This window comes from Erinaceus europaeus, chromosome 12 (genome assembly GCF_950295315.1).
Source record: "Erinaceus europaeus chromosome 12, mEriEur2.1, whole genome shotgun sequence".
In the NCBI taxonomy this organism is placed as follows: Eukaryota; Metazoa; Chordata; class Mammalia; order Eulipotyphla; family Erinaceidae; genus Erinaceus; species Erinaceus europaeus.
In genome coordinates this window covers 3,097,433-3,114,131 of record NC_080173.1, presented here as the reverse complement: position 1 = coordinate 3,114,131, position 16,699 = coordinate 3,097,433, and the positions used below count along the sequence as shown (strand labels likewise).

Sequence of the window (16,699 nt, the reverse complement as noted above, 5' to 3'; positions counted from 1 at the left end):
TGGCCAATCGAGGGGCTGGTAGAAAAAGAGACAGAATCACTTGGAGCCCTGCTTCACTGCTTGTGAAGCTTCTCCTGCAGGTGGGGACCAGGGGCTTGAACCTGGGTCCTTGAGCACTGTAATGTGTGCCTCCCATAACTTTTTAAAATTAATTATTTATTTTCCCTTTTGTTGCCCTTGTTGTTTTATTGTTGTTGTAATTATTATTGTGGTCATTGATGTCGTCATTGTTGGATAGGACAGAGAGAAATGCAGAGAGGAGGGGAAGACAGAGGGGGAGAGAAAGATAGACACCTGCAGACCTGCTTCACCGCCTGTGAAGCGACTCCCCTGTAGATGAGGAGCCGGGGGCTCGATCTGGGAATTCACACCGGTCCTTGCGCTTTGTGCCACGTGCACTTAACCCACTGCGTTACCACCCAACTCCCAATAACTTCTTTAATCTAGGCTATTTATGAAAGAAAAACCATGGAGTTTGAATAGTAGAAACGTTCTCAATATTGTCAGAATAATAAGTACAGAGCCATAACTTGACACTGTTAACATGTATAACATAAACCTTTCTATATGTATTGTGTGTGTGTGTGTGTGTGTGTGTGTGTGTGTATACGTACGTAAACTTTGCGGGTGGGGGAGAGATTATAATTCTGGTGTTAGTTGAAATTTTATTTTCTATTTTTCCTAATATTTCATAAAATCTTTCAGATACATTGAAAAGCTGAAAGTAAAAACACGCCACATCATCTAGTTGCTAGTTTGTTATATATATATATAAATATATATATATATTTCAGTATTTTATTTATTATTGGATAGCAACAGAGAAATTGAAAGGGGAGGAGATAGAGAGGGAGAGAGACAGAGAGACACCTGCAGCCCTGCTCCACCATTTGTGAAGCTTTCCCCCTGCAGGTGGGGGCTGGGGGCTTGAACCTGGGTCCTTGTGCACTGTGATGTGTATGCTTAACCAGGTGCGCCACCACCTGGCCCCAGTTTGTTATATATTTTAACAGTAAATAGTATTTGTGTTTTAATTTTTATCTACATCCATAGTAATTTTTCTTGCTTTTTGAAAAATTTTTTATGTAGAGATTTTAAAAAATATTTATCGTTGGATAGAGACAGAAAATGAGAGGGAAGGGGGAGATAGAGAGGGAGAGAGACAGAAACATCTTTAGCCCTGCTTCACCGCTAGTGAAGCTTTCCCTGCAGGTGGGGACTTGAACCTGGGTCTTTGCTCACTGTAATGTGTGTGCTTATTAGCCAGTTGTGCCACCACTTGGCCCCCAGAAAAAAAGTTTTTTTTACACAGCAGGTTAATTCTGTCTATTTTTGAAGTATTTTTTTGCTATGTATAGAATATACATTTGTGTGGAATATAAACATTTACAATAAATCAGACATGACCTAAGCTCATTAGTTTTTTTTTAAGCATTTTCCCCCTTTATTGGGTTATTAATGTGTAATGTTTGTACACGCATAACACTTCTCAGTTTTCCAAATAACAATACAACCCCCACTGGGTCCTCTGTCGTCCTTTTCCGGGACCTGTACCCCTTCCCCAGCCTTTTACTTTTACACCAGCTCCAGTCTAGATTCTGCTTAGTGTTTTCTCTTCTGATCTTGTTTTTCAACTTTTTTTTTTAAAGTTTTTTTATTTCTATTTTTTAAAAATATTTATTTTATTTATTTATTCCCTTTTGTTGCCCTTGTTTTATTGTTGTCGTTATTGTTGTTGTCGTTGTTGGATAGGACAGAGAGAAATGGAGAGAGGAGGGGAAGACAGAGAGGGGGAGAGAAAGACAGACACCTGCAGACCTGCTTCACCGCCTGTGAAGCGACGCCCCTGCAGGTGGGGAGCCGGGGTTCGAACCGGGATCCTTATGCCGGTCGGGTCCTTGTGCTTTGCGTTTTTCAACTTTTGCCTGTGAATGAGATCATCCCATATTTATCCTTCTGTTTCTTATTTCACTCAACATGATTTCTTCAAGCTCCATCCAAGATGGGCTGAAAATGGTGAAGTCACCATTTTTTAATAGTTGAGTATAACTACATTGTGCATAGTAGAAACAGTTGAGTATAGTTGAGTAGTACTGCATTGTGTATATAGACCACAACTTGCTCAGCCACTCATCTGTTGTTGGAACTTTTTTTTTTAATTTCCTTATTGGGGGATTAATGGTTCACAGTTGATAGCCAAACACCGTAGTTTGTAATTCCTAACGTTTCCACATCGCAGTCCGCCCGCACTAGGTCCTCCTCTGCCATCGTATTCCGGGAAGCTCAGTGCTTTTTCTCTAGCCCTTTAGAGTTTTCTCTTCCTCACTCTTTAGGTCTCTTTTCTTTTCTTTAATGTTTACTGAATGGTGCCATTTCAACAACCACTCTGTATTTTCTTTTTGTTAATTTTTATTCATTTATTTGTTTTTGAGAGGGGATGAGGAGATGGGGGGGCCACCTGCAGCCCTGCTTCACTCAAGAAGCTTTCCCTCTGCAGGTGGGGACCAGGGGCTTGAACCACTGTGCCACTTTCCTAACCACTTTTTGAAAAGATACATTTTATTCATTCATTTACTTAGTTACTTATCTTAGTGGGAAGGATATATAGAGAAAGTTAGAGACCAAAACACTGCTTAGCTCTGGTTTATGGTGGTCCTAGGGATTGAACCTGGGACTTCAGAGCCTCAGGCATTAAAGTCTTTTGCAGAACCATTATGCTGTCTGCTCAACCCACTTTCCCAGCTTTTTCTGGCTCTTAAGAATCATAGATGCAACTTAGAATATATAGAAAGAAATCAAGAGAACATATAAATGAAGAAAATATAAACAAGGAAATAAAACTATTCAAACAAAGTACCTTTTTTTCTTCTTCTAGCGTTTGCCCTTCTTCCGTAGCCAGTCAACAGCGTCAGGTTGAGCCTGATGTCAAGTTTCCAGACCTCCTTTGAATCTGGAGAGGTGGCAGTCGTTGACCATGTGGGTCACAGTCTGTCTGGAGCCGCAGGGGCAGTTCGGGTCGTCTCTGGCTCCCCAGCGGTGGAACATAGCTGCGCACCGGCCATGGCCTGTTCGATAGCGATTGAGGAGGGCCCGATCATAACGTGCTAGGTCAAAGCCGGGTTGACGCCTGCAGGGGTCTGTGATGAGGAAACAAAGTACCATAGATATATTTCATGAAAATGTTTCTTCTTGTTCTACTCTAGTTGGTAAATTCTCATAGCAGTTCTGAGACTACCATGGATTGAACAAATGAGCTGAGACATTGTGGATAATGAAAACCAGTTTTCTTTGTTGGAGAACATCAGTCAGTCAGAGGGGAATAGTAGTTCTGTTTAGACACTACCCTCCACACACAGGCAGAAATAATGTATATGGAGCCATTGTTAGAATACATAGCATGTGTCTCCTAATCTGTTGACTAAGTGTAATAGCAAGGAAAACCCGACATATACAACTCATGCTTGGGTCAGAGCATTTCTTCTTTTTTTCTTTTTAAATATTTATTTATTCCCTTTTGTTGCCCTTGTTGTTTTATTGTTGTAGTTATTATTGTTGTCATTGTTGGATAAGACAGAGAGAAATGGAGAGAGGAGGGGAAGACAGAGAGGGGGAGAGAAAGATAGACACCTGCAGACCTGCTTCACTGCTTGTGAAGCGACCCCCCTGCAGGTGGGGAGCTGGGCCTCGAACCAGGATCCTTATGTGGGTCCTGGGCTTAGCGCCACCTGCGCTTAACCCACTGCGCTACAGCCCGACTCCCCAGAGCATTTCTAAAATGTCACTCTCCAGGGAAGAAAGATCCCTTAGGAGTATGGTTGTTTTTTAGGGTTGCGGCACAAGGAAGCGCAGAGTGAGCCTGCAGCTCCTTGTAGTTCTGGAATGTACTGTGTGAATGAATACACCAGGCATAGTGAAAGGACTCAGGACTAACAGTTGAAGCAGTAGAATAAAAAAAAATGTTGATTTTTGTGTCATTACTTAAAGAATATCACTAATACTCAGGAATCTTTGCTGATACAAACCTGTGGTTTGCCTCCCTTTTTGAAAGGCTTAGAGCACTTACAGTTTTGTGACTTCAGAATAATTGTGAAATCTCACAAGGAAATGCTTCCAAGCGATCATTTCTTTTCTCATTTGTTGTTGAGACCTGGCGTCTAAACACACCCACACACACACGCACACATACACACCCCCCCCCAGGTTTAGATCCCCAAACCTCTCTGCTCGTCTGTGTTAGCTCACAGCCCCTCTCAAGTGGCAGAGGATGTGACAGTGATCTCTATGAAGTTCCAATTTCAAAAGATTAGCTTTTCTTTACTTTTAAATAGAACCTATTTTAGATGTATTTCCTAGAAGTGACTATAAGCACACGGGCTCCATTCTCTGAATATGTATGTATGTTTTGTTGGTAATCTTTATCCTTACTTTATCCTTATCTCCTAGTTCCAACATTTTTAGTAACATAACTTGAGTAACTTACATCAGAATGATTAAGTGGCATTGGGATTACTTTAAAATTTGGCTTATAGGGGCCAAATGGTAGCACACCTGATTAAATGCACTCACTGAAATTCACAGAGACCCAGGTTCAAGCCCCTGGTCTCCATCTGCAGGGGAAAAGCTTCACTAGTGGTGAAGCAGACCTGCAGGTGTCTCTCTGTTTCTCTCTTCCTATTTCTCTCTATCTCTATCCAATAATAAATTAATTAAAAAATAAATTTGGCCTGTATGCCAACGATAAATTTATTTGTTCCATTATAGAAGAGATTTTGGAGTCCATAAGAGCCAAAAAAGGAGACATTGATATTGTCAAAAGCCCGGAAGAACCAGAGAAGGACAAGACTGAGCCTGAGAATAACTCTAAAGATGCTGAGGAGACCTTAGAAGAGTTTGCAGACCGAGCTCCTGAAAAAGACAATGAGGACAAAACGCCAGACGATGACTCTCAGCAGAGAAGATCTGAGGGTAAGAAATTACTTGGTTGAAAAAGAGTATTTTACTAGTGTTATTTATGAAATTTCCAGTTTGCAAAATGAGTATCACAGACAACTCTTAATTTCATATTGCTACATTTCCCTCTTATAATATGCATAATTGCTTTGATGAGTTTTTAATTAATAAGTTCTGAGTCATGTGTATAACGTAACACATGTTAATATTTCCTAATAAGGTGTCATTTCTCTTGAAATTTTATTGAAACAGTTTTTATATAAAAAGACTTTTTGTAGGTCAAAATGGTCTGTATGTTTTTCTAACATTCTTAATATATTAAATATTTTTAGATTAGCTGCTATAAAAACACTCCAGAATCTATCTCATTGCTTCAAAACGGCCTCCAGATCAAAGAGGGTGTTTTTGTTTTCCTTTGTCTGGGCCTTTTGGTAGTCGACTGAATGTGGCCAGTTGTCCTAAAGCGCTTTTAAAGGGTATTTTAAAGTTTTGTTGTGAATTTCCTGTAGAGCCAACAGAAGTTGGGGATAAAGGTAACTCTGTGTCAGCAAATCTTGGCGACAACACTACAAATCCTTCTTCGCAAGAGACTAGTCTCTCAGAAGGGAGAAGTCCTGAGGGGTGTGTCTCAGAAACCCATGATAGCAGCAACATGGCAGAGAAGAAGGTGGCACCTGAGCTCCCCCAGGATGTGCCAGGTACAGAGGGCAGTGTACCAGTGCCTCTGTGATGGGGGGGGTCCTTCCCTGTCACCGTCAACGCTGCATGTCACCTCCAGTTTTGAAGCCTGTGTTCATTCATGCTGCTTGCCATCCCTGACCGCTCAATTATCACCTAACACTAGAGTTTGACGAACGTTCCTGCAGTTGTAGTTCTTCAGACTCATCAGCCTTCGTGCTTTGAAAGGATGTCTAGCTGTTTGTCTCCTAGACTTGTTTGTCATGTGGCAGATATTTTGTCCTTAATGCATACTAGTGGCTCATGATTGATTGGTTTGACCATCCTGACTCTGTACTAACAGGACTTCATGTTTGCATGTGCTCATCTAGTTTTTTTTTTTTTTTTTAACATTGTAAACCACGATGTATGATAAAAGACATTGACATAAAACATTTTTGCAAGGGGTATTTTGACATGAAAATATAAATTAACGTAGTGATTCATATTTTAGTATTTTTTAAATTAAAACTATAATTGATGTGATTGATTTTCTTGTGCTAATAATAATAAGCCATTTGGCTTTTGCCCATTTTTAAAGATAATTTCCCTAAAAACAAGATTTAGACGAGGATCTGTGTAGTTTATAATAGATGCTGAAATCTGTCATGTCTGAAAATCCAGGGTCCCAGGTTCAGTCCCCAGCACCACTATAAACCAGTCTTGAGCAGTGCTTTGGTAAAAAATAAGTAAATAAATTAATTTAGATGAGCAAATCAACAATTATATTTAATAGTTTAGTGGAAATACTTAAAACATTTCTTCCTATGTGCTTGAGAATATTAATTAATGGTCATTGCTCCATTTTATGCCAGGAGGCTGAGTATTGTGCACTGTGGATTAGTAGCATGTGTTTGGAGGGCTTGGTTCTAGCTAGCTGTTTCTGCCGTTAAATCAGCATCTCTCCTCTCAAATGCTGGCGTTCCTGCTTTGGAACATGGAGAATTTGGAAAGCTAACAGTCCTGGTGCAGCCTACTTTTCACTTAAGTGCTTGTCAGCATCAAGCCGTTGCTTAAAAAAAATAGCACCAAGCTAATCGAAACGATAAATTTGTATTTTATACTGATGATTTTAGCCCAGAAAATTTTAGACTTGGTACCAAGAGGTGGAAATAATGTATCTATCTTCAAGTTCTTGAAGTCTCGATGTTGGAGTGAAATTTTAGATTTATTCTTTTAAATGGATTATAACAACAACAAAAGTAGAACGGTATATTTTAATCCTGAAACTTTTTCTTTTAGCCATCATCCAAAATTAAGATTTTTAAAAATTTGTATATCTGTCTGTCTACCCATTTTTACTATGGTCCTGCCATCTCCTTACTACACCTGTTCCTACTTTCAAATGTCTTTCCTTTTCCTCTTCTCTTTCTCTTCCCCCTTTCACCTCCCCCCAACCAGAGCTCCCCTCAGCTCTGGTTGGTGGGGTTATGGTGGAGTGGGGGATTGAACCTGGGTCTTTGGAACCTACACACACACACACAGACACTCTCTCTCTCTCTCTCTCTCTCTCTCTCTCTCTCTCTCTCTCTCTCGGTTCAGAGCCCTCTGGTCATCTTTCCCTAACATTTTCCCCTTCTGGGAATATGGACCAGGCTTCTTTGTGGGGAGCAGAAGGTGGGAGTTATCTTCTTCTGTGATTGCTTCTCTGCTGGACATGGGTGTTCGCAGCTGGATCCATACCCCGAACCTGCAAAATTCAACAGTTTTACTAGCCCTTTAAAAAGTAACTTTTGGGGAGTCGGGTGGTAGTGCAGCGGGTTAAGCGCAGGTAGCACAAAGCGCAAGGATTGGTGTAAGGATCCCCGTTCGAGCCCCCTGCTCCCTACCTGCAGGGGAGTCGCTTCACAAGTGACTAATAATAAATAAACAATAATAAAACAACAAGGACAACACAAGGGAATAAATACTTTAAAAAAGTAACTATTGAATATAATATATATATATATATGTCAGTGTGTATTTGATCCTTATTACTACCTAATACTTTCTTTGTATTCAGATAGAGAGAACCAGAAATTGAGAGAGAAGGGGGTGGTAGGGAGAGAGACAGAGACACCTGCAGCTCTGCCTCACCAGAGTTTTCTCTCTGCAGGTGGGCACCGGAGCTTGAATCCGGATCCTTGAGCGTTATAACACGTGCGTTCAACTAGGTGCACGACCACCCAGCCCTTTAAAATTTATTTTCTAAAGGCTTGCTTATTTTATTTAATAGGGCAGAGTGAAATTGAGGGCAGCTAGGAAGAGAAGCCTGGTCTTTGCACATGATGACGTGTGCACTCCGCTGGCCGTGCCACTGCCCGGCTCCTGTGAAATGCCCTTTGTCTCTGTTAACCATGCTGAGCTGTAGTTGCTTTTGGTCAGTGTTCGTATTGGACTGGCTTGTTGGAAAAGTCTTAACGCTTTTTTTTGCATAGAAAAATACATCCTGACATTTCTGACAACACAGTATTTCTCTTCCCTCCCCTCCGCCTTCTTTCCTTCCTTCTTCCTCCCTCCCTCCCTCCCTCCCCTTCCCTTTCCCCTTCCCTTTCCCCTTTCCCCTTCCCCTTCCCCTTTTCTTTTTCCATTTCCTTTTCCCTTTCCCCTCCCTCCCTCCCTCCCTCCCTCCCTCCCTCCCTTCCTTCCTTCCTTCAGTACTGCTCAGCTCGGATGGTATGGGGGATCAAATCTGGGAATTTGGAGCCTCAGGCGTGAGCGTCTCCTTGCATAACCATTATGCTATCTATTTTTATTATACTTTTTATACCGGAGCTTTACTCAGCTCTCACTTATGGTGGTGCTGTTAGCCCGTTACCTTCAGTGGTAACACTGAGTTCATCCAGAGTTGGGAACTTCTTGGGGAGGGGATCTTGACTTTTTCCTTTTAAATAGCGGCTTGGACTCTTGGGTTCTGTTTGTGTCACATTGCAGTTACTATTTGTGACAGGCCTCTTATGCTTACTTTTGAGTCCTTTTGACTGAGGCCTGTGTGATTCACACAGCATCCATGTTTTTCTTGGCTGAAGGTGCCAGAAGTTCAGCTTACACATTTCCTTCCCAGCTTTTTAATTTACCCTCAAACTATATTTCTTTTTTTATTTAGATTTTTTAAAAGAATTTATTTATTCATGAGCAAGGTAGGAGGAGAGAAAGAACCAGCCATCACTCTGGTACATGTGCTGCCAGGGATCGAACTCGGGACCTCATGCTTGAGAATCTAATGCTTTATCCACTGTGCCACCTCCCAGACCACTTTATTTAGATTTTTAAAACATATTTATTGGATAGAGACAGCCAGAAATCGAGAGAGAAGGGGATAATACATAGGGAGAGAGACATCTGCAGCCCTGCTTCACCACTGTGGAGCTTTCTCCCTGCAGGTGGGCACCAGGGGCTTGAACTAGGGTCTTTGTGCCCTGTCACATATGTGCTCAACAAGGTGCGTCACCAGCCCCCCAAAAGAAAAAAAAATGTCCAATAATGACATATAGCCAAAATACTGGGTGCTGATTCTCTGCGACTTTGCTAATAATTTAACGTGTAATTAGGTTTATTTGTTTTCAGTTTTCCGGGAGTGCATTTCTGACTTGTAAAAATGTAAATAATTTACATGTTTCCAAAGTCAAACCATGCAATTGTATATATCCAGAATATTTTCACTTTCAGCCCTTCTCTAATTACCCATTTTTTTGTCTTCCTTCTCTTCTTGGTAGCTGTTATTAAAGTTTGGTTTTTCTTCCAGTGGTTTCTCTGTGAACAAAGCTAAACAAAACATGTCCATACATAGATTTGCTTCTCTTCTTATGCAAAAGCTGGCATGCTTACATAAGCACCCTTCTCCTTTTATGTCCATTTGATCTCAGGATTGTGTGGGAATAATGATTTTCCTCAATCCTTGTTATTGAGCTTGATAATTTATTATGTCTGCCACCCTTTGTCCAACTAGCTCCCTTACAGTGGGCTTTTTGTTTCTTTCTGGTTTTTTAAGCATTATGAGTAATGCTGTGACACGTGGTAGCCCGAGAAGGGGCCATAGAAACAGAGCTGCTGAGTCTGGCACTGCATATGCCAGAGAGTTGCTCACTGCTTCCCCAGGAAGTAAAACCTTCAAAAATATTGTAAATGTGGTCTGGGAGGTGGTGGAGTGGCTGAGGCACTGGACTCTCAAGCATGAGGTCCTGAGTTCAATCCCCAGCAGCAAATGTACCAGTGATGTCTGGTTCTCTCTCCTATCTTTCTCATTAATAAGTAAAATCTTTAAAACAAACAAGCAAACAAAAACAGTTGGGAGGCAGGCGGTGGCACAGTGGGTTAAGTGCAGGTGGCACAAAGCTCAAGGACCAGCATAAGGATCCCGGTTCGAGCCCCCGGATCCCCACCTGCAGGGGAGTCGCTTCACTGGCGGTGAAGCAGGTCTGCAGGTGTCTATCTTTCTCGCCCCTTCTCTGTCTTCCCCTTCTCTCTTCATTTCTCTCTGTCCTATGTAACAGTGACAACACCAATAACAACAGTAATAATAACAATAAGACAACAAGGGCAACAAAAGGAAATAAATTAATAAATATTAAAAAAACAGTTATAAAAATATTGTGAACGTGTCTTAAAAGGTGGTTCTGGTGGCCTGGGAGGTGACCCAGTGGGTAACACATTGGACTCTCAAGCATGAGGTCCTGAATTCAGTCCCTGGCAGCACATGTACCAACCAGAGTGATGTCTGGTTCTTTCTCTCTCCTCCTATCTGTCAAATAAATAAATCTTTTTTTAAAAAGTTCTGTACATAAGTAATTTTGTATTCTGTGGTAGGTCTCTGGACATAACTGCTCAGTTAAGAGAAGTGCATGAGTCACCTTCCTAGATGTCAGCTCTTTTGTATTCCCACTGCATGGTGGGGTGGGGTGCACGCAGTCTCTGCTGAGAGGATTGTAAGTGGATTTTTGCTAGTTGGTGACTGAGTAGTTCCATTGTATTGTTCGAAGTTGGAGCTTATTTCCTTTAAAAAGTGTAGGGGTGGTTTAGGGTAGATGGCATAATAGTTATGCAGAGAGACTTCATGGTTCAGGCTCCAGCGTCCCAGGTTCAGTTCCACACACCACCATAAGCCAGAGCTGAGCAGTGTGCTCTGGGCAAAAATAAATAAGAACATTAACTTGAAAAAAATTTACTTTTATTTTTCTGGATAGAGACAGATAAATCGAGAGAGAAAGGAGGTAGAAGGAGGAGAGAGATAGAAGTTTTTAGAGGGCTGGGCGTTATCGCACTGGATTAAGTGCACGGACTGGCTTAAGGATCCCGGTTAGAGGCCCCTGCTCCCCACCTGGGAGCTCGCTTCACAAGTGGTGAGGTAGGTCTGCAGGGGTCTGTCTTTCTCTGCCCCTCTCTGTCTTCCTCTCTTCTATTGATTTCTCTCTGTCCTCTGCAACAACAGTGACAACAATAACAACAATACTAACAGCAACAACAATGATAAACAACAAGGGCAACAAAAGGGGAAAAAATAGCTTCAAGGAGCAGTGGATTCATAGTGCAGCCCTGGAGGCAAAAGAGAGAGAGAGAGAGAGAGAGAGAGAGAGAGAGAGAAAGAAATCTTCAGCCCTGCTTGACCACTGAAGAAGCTTTCCCCCCGTAGGTAAGGGCTTCAACCTGGGTCCTTGTGCACTGAAATATGTGCACTAAACCAGGTATGTCACCACCTGGCCCCTTTTGAGCTTATTTATTTGTTTTCCCTCCAGGGTTATTGCTGGGCTCTGTGCCTGCACTACAAATCCACTGCTCCTGGAGGCCATTTCCCCTTTTGTTGTCCTTGTTGTGCTTGTTATTGTTGTCATAGCTGCTGCTGTTGTCGGACAGGACAGAGAAATGGAGAGAGGAGGGGAAGACAGAGAGGAGAGAAAGACAGACACCTGTAGGCCTACTTCACCGCTTGCGAAGCGACTCCCCTGCAGGTGGGGAGCCGGGGCTCGAACCGGGACCCTCACGCCGGCCCTTGCGCTTTGCGCCACGTGCGCTTAACCCGCTGGGCCACCGCCTGACCCCCCTTTGAGCTTATTTTATATGTTTAAGACCAGTTTTATTTCTTTTGTGACTACTCCTATATTTTCTCTAAGGGCTTTAACAATTTAGTCTATTACATACTAGCTTTTTACTGTACCTGCAACCACTTTTAAATATGTGGGAACTGATTTTTTAAAAAGATTTTATTTTATTAATGAGAAGAATAGGAGGAGAGAGAGAAAGAGCCAGACATCACTCTGGTGTGTATGCTGTTGGGAATTGAACTCAGGACCTCATGCTTGAGAGTCTAGTTCCTTAGCCACTGCGCCACCTTCTGGACCACATGGGACTGATTCTAAAAGTACATAATTATTAGTGGCAAATGTCGAGGAAAGCTTAATTTCTGAATTTTCAAGGAAATACTCAGTGATACTCTGAATTACTAGAAATATATGTAAAAAGTGGGCTGGGGGGCTGGGTGGAGGCGCATCTGGTAGAGTGCACACGTTACAGTGCTCAAGGACCCAGGTTTGAGCTCCTGGTCCCCACCTGCAGGGGGGAAGCTTTGTGAGCTGCAGGTGTCTCTCTGTCTCTTTCCCTCTCTATCTCCCCCTTCCTTTTTGATTTCTGACTGCCTCTATCCTATAAAATAAAAAGATAATAAATTTAAAAAAGAAGTGGACTGGGGAGGTGGCTCAGCAGTGTCCTGTACGTAACAGACTGTGGATTCACTATCCAGCATACCATTAAAGCGGAACAAAATAAAAAACTCTTTATCTAGGGAGTCGGGCAGTAGTGCAGCAGGTTAAGCGCACGTGACGCAAATTGCAAGGGCCGGCGTGAGAGGATCCCGGTTCGAGCCCCAGCTCCCTACCTGCAGGGGAGTCGTTTCACAGGCGGTGAAGCAGGTCTGCAGGTGTCTGTCTTTCTCTCCTCTCTGTCTTCCCCTCCTCTCTCCATTTCTCTCTGTCCCGTCTAACAATGATGACATCAGCAACAACAGTAACAACAAAAACAAGAAAAACAAGGGCAACAAAAGGGAAAATAAATAAATATAAAAAAATTTTAAAAACTTATCTATATTGTTAAATGATTTTTAATTTAGGTATTCACTACATTCTACTGAATACATAGGGTCACAGAATTCAAGCAGAAAGCTGTGGAGATAAATAAACCTGCTTCTAATACTCCGTTTTTTAATTTGGAATATGCTTCAGATTTAGAGCAATATCTTAACAAAAATCATCTCTATAATATCCAGTGAAGATCGTTTTATCATTTCACTATTCAGCTCTGGGAGACCTAAACAATTATCTGCCTTGTACTATATAAGATTAAAAGAGACTGAGTTAATAGACTGATATTTACAAAACAGTTCATAGCATGTTACTTATAAGTTTCTTTTCCTACATTGCATTATTTGTACATGTACAAGTTTTCTTGTAAACAAATCTAGTGTTGTAATGCAACCATAAGACAATGAAATGTCTTTTTCTGACAGTTACTTTCTATGTGATATCCAGTTTAAAAATCAGATATTCTATTTTTCTAGAAGAACCTAACAAGACATGTGACAGCAGTAACACTAGTGCTACCACTCCCTCCATCCAGCCTAATCTGGAGAACAGTAACAGCAGCAGTGACTTAAATTCTTCCCAGAGCGAATCTGCTCAGGCAGCTGATGATCCTGAGAATGGAGAAAGGGGATCTCACACACCTGTCTCTGCTCAAGAAGAGATAGGTAAGAGTGCACGTCATACACCAAGCCAACTTTTTTTCTTTTTAATTTTTAAAGAAAAGTTTGATGGGGGTTGGGAAGATTTCGATCTTCTCTTCTTTAAACACAACTAGCTCTTTTACCCATTGTTTTGTTTTTAAAACAAAATACCAGCACATAAAGGGGAAAAAGGAGACATTTTTCATTCTCCCCTCCCCAGCAGTAACCACCTCAACAGTTAGATGTGTAACACTTTACGTCTTTCTCCATGTGGCTCAGTTAGTATATGCATGTTTACACAATTTTTTATTCACACTTTGGGATCATTCTGCATGTAGTACTCTGCTTTTTTTTTTTTTTTTTTTTTAAACCTCAGATCCATATGAGGAGCATTTCCTGTCACTTCTTGGGTTTCTTCCGTCTTAAACTGCTGCATGGTATTTTACAGTATGGATGAGCCACAATACATTTAGTCTGGCTTTACTAACAGAAATTTAGCCTGCTCCCAGCTTTGTTACTTATTAGGCATAGTGGTGCATTTTAATCGCTCAGCCTTATCTTTTATACACCCATACGTATTTCTGGTGATCTAAGGATAGTAAGTAGAATTTCGTGGTCAAATGGGAGGTACATTTTAAAATAGTGATTGCATTAACTCATATGAATTTGTTTGTATACTGACCTAAATTCAGCGTCACTGATCTCTTCCATTTTTGCCAGTACTGCAAAAGCTGCTAGCCTGTTGCAGCTTAATCATTTGGTTGAATTTCCTTTTATATGTTTGCTGAGATTTCTGTGAATTTCTGTTGAGTTTTAAGAACAGTTCATTATTATGGCTATTAATGTTTGATTTTCATATTTATAAGAATGTAGCTATTGCTTGTTTTTAACTGTTTGTTGTGTAGGATTTTTCTTATTTTATGTACTTAAATGTGTCAGTTTTTTTTTTCTTTAAGGTTGCTCTTTGAATTTTGTGTCTTAATAAGGAAGACTCCTTTCTTAAGAGTATACATATACTTGCTAGTAACTTCCCTAAGACTTCTGTGCTTTGTCTTTAATAATACTGGAACATGGCTTTGTGTATGGTTCAAGATGAAGATGTGTATAAACAGGGCTTTTCAGTTGCAAGTGATCAAAACAGCTGAACCTAGCTTAAGAGAGGGGAATTTAGCTCATGTAATTGGGAAACCAAGGTAATTAATTATTGGGCGTAACCGGACCCACAGGTATCAAATTTCCCTCTGTCTTGCTCTCTTTGTCTCTCATCTTTTGGTTCTGTATATGTTTGTGTGCTACCTTCAGGCTCTCCTGATGCAGACAGGCGTTCCCAAAGTGACAGGGAAGATGAATGGCATTAGTGGTTTGTATTCATATTTTTCCAAAGTCTGCGACCCAAAGACAAAGCCCCTACTCCTGCTCCACATCAAAAATCCTTGAGGAGCAAATTGTGTGGCCTACCTTGGACATATTGTTCCCATCCCTGTGCCCAGGGCAGGCAAGGTATTATGATTGATGGCTCCAGCAAAAGGACATGATTGGAGTGGGGTAGGAATGGTTTTCCAAAAACAGAGGTATGCTGCAAAGGTAGAACACTGTACATACCCACAGTCCCCTCCTTTGTTAGCTCAGCTCACACATGATTCCTAACAATGTAAAGATGTCACCCACAGTTGCATCCTTCCTTCCAATTTAAAACTTAAAAAAAAAAGTTCTATTTATTTATTAATGATTATGATAGGAGAGAAAGAGCCAGGCGACACACATGTGCCGCCTGGGGTTGAACTTGGGACATCATGCTTAAGAGTTCAGTGCTTTATCCACTGCACCACCTCCCAGATCACCCAATTGAAAACTTTTTATAACTTTTTAAAGCTTCTTTTCCAAAACTCCATGTAACTAGAACTAAATCCTAGGATTTCTATGGTTTTTTTTTTTTAAATTTTTTTTTTAATATTTTATTTTATTTATTTATTCCCTTTTGTTGCCCTTGTTGTTTTATTGTTGTAGTTATTGTTGTTGTCGTCGTTGTTGGATAGGACAGAGAGAAACGGAGAGAGGAGGGGAAGATAGAGAGGGGGAGAGAAAGACAGACACCTGCAGACCTGCTTCACCGCCTGTGAAGCGACTCCCCTGCAGGTGGGGAGCCGGGGTTCGAGCCGGGATCCTTATGCCGGTCCTTGTGCTTTGCGCCACCTGCGCTTAACCCTCTGCTCTACAGCCCGACTCCCCCATTTCTATGGTTTTTTTTGTTTTGTTTTGTTTGTTAATTCTGGATATGTTTCTTGAACTCACTATGAGCTAAATAGTGAGTGAGTGAGAGGCTGGGGTAGAATCAGCTTTATGATGTGCTCCAGCCCCCTTTCTGGTGATTCCTCCTCTGTAATAGTCCGGCTGTGACACCTGGAAAGGGGTTGTTATGATGTGCTCCAGCCCCCTTTCTGGTGATTCCTCCTCCTTAATAGTCCGGCTATGACATCTGGAAAGGGGTTGTTCTGAAGACCTGCTCAGCCCGCTGCTCTTTCCCACCTTCTATGTCTTACCCAGAAATAGGAATTTCCTGCTGCTTTTTCTATATAAACACTAAATTTACAAAGTGGCAAAGAATTGACTCACAATACTGAACTGTAGGCTCTAAGTTGAGAGACTTCTTTTTGAAAAACACTGTGCCATTCGCTTTCTGCTTTTAGAAAGGTAAGCCTGAACCAAATACTGTTTGAAAAGTCTTGAGCGTAGGCTCTCACAGCCAGCACTAGGAGTGGCCACCATATTCAGCATCTCAGCGTGACGCTCCAGTGTGTATAGACTCTGCTCAAGACCCTGCGGCCTGTGGAAAGTCAGAAACATTACCTTCAGCCCGTCCTGATTTAGTCATTGCCTGACTTGGTGTCAAAAATCTGAAAATGTTTAATGCATTATTTAGAATGTGTTGGTTATAAGTGACAGAAAGCTATCCAACGTATTTAAAACAAAATAATCTCCCCCTCCCACCCGCTCCCCCTTAGCAGAATCACAGCATTAGTAGTGGTCTTACATCTATCACGGACCTAGAGAGCCATCTGAGCCTATCATGTTTCTAACTCATTTTATCTTTTCTCTGTTGGACCAAATTGTCTCGCTGAAAGCTTTCCCCATATTGGGGATTAAGTGATGAATTTCTACTTTATATCCTTTCTGCTCACTAATACAAAAAGCAACCCCCTTTCTGTCTCCAGATCTCGAGACCGGACTGGGACGCTGAACAGTTTGGGCTACTTAGTCCTGGCATAGTCACTGCGGACATTGGTGGTTGTGCGCTCTCCGACCTGACCCAACCTAATGACACTGATTGTAGCACAGGGCAAG

The 16,699-nt window shown here is 41.5% G+C and overlaps 1 protein-coding gene across 16 annotated transcripts in view; it reads left to right on the top strand.

The window, feature by feature from the left end:
- BPTF (bromodomain PHD finger transcription factor) overlaps positions 1–16,699 on the top strand; it is a 133,151-nt gene that overhangs the window by 31,878 nt on the left and 84,574 nt on the right. For 10 of the 16 annotated variants that reach the window (XM_060202605.1, XM_060202600.1, XM_060202597.1 and 7 more), the window contains exons 4-6: positions 4,762–4,965; positions 5,460–5,648; positions 13,193–13,381. In XM_060202605.1, the coding sequence (XP_060058588.1) occupies positions 4,762–4,965; positions 5,460–5,648; positions 13,193–13,381 (582 nt within the window). The remainder of the gene's footprint in view (positions 1–4,761; positions 4,966–5,459; positions 5,649–13,192; positions 13,382–16,699) is intronic. The other 6 variants (XM_060202606.1, XM_060202604.1, XM_060202601.1 and 3 more) reach the window with 4 other exon arrangements.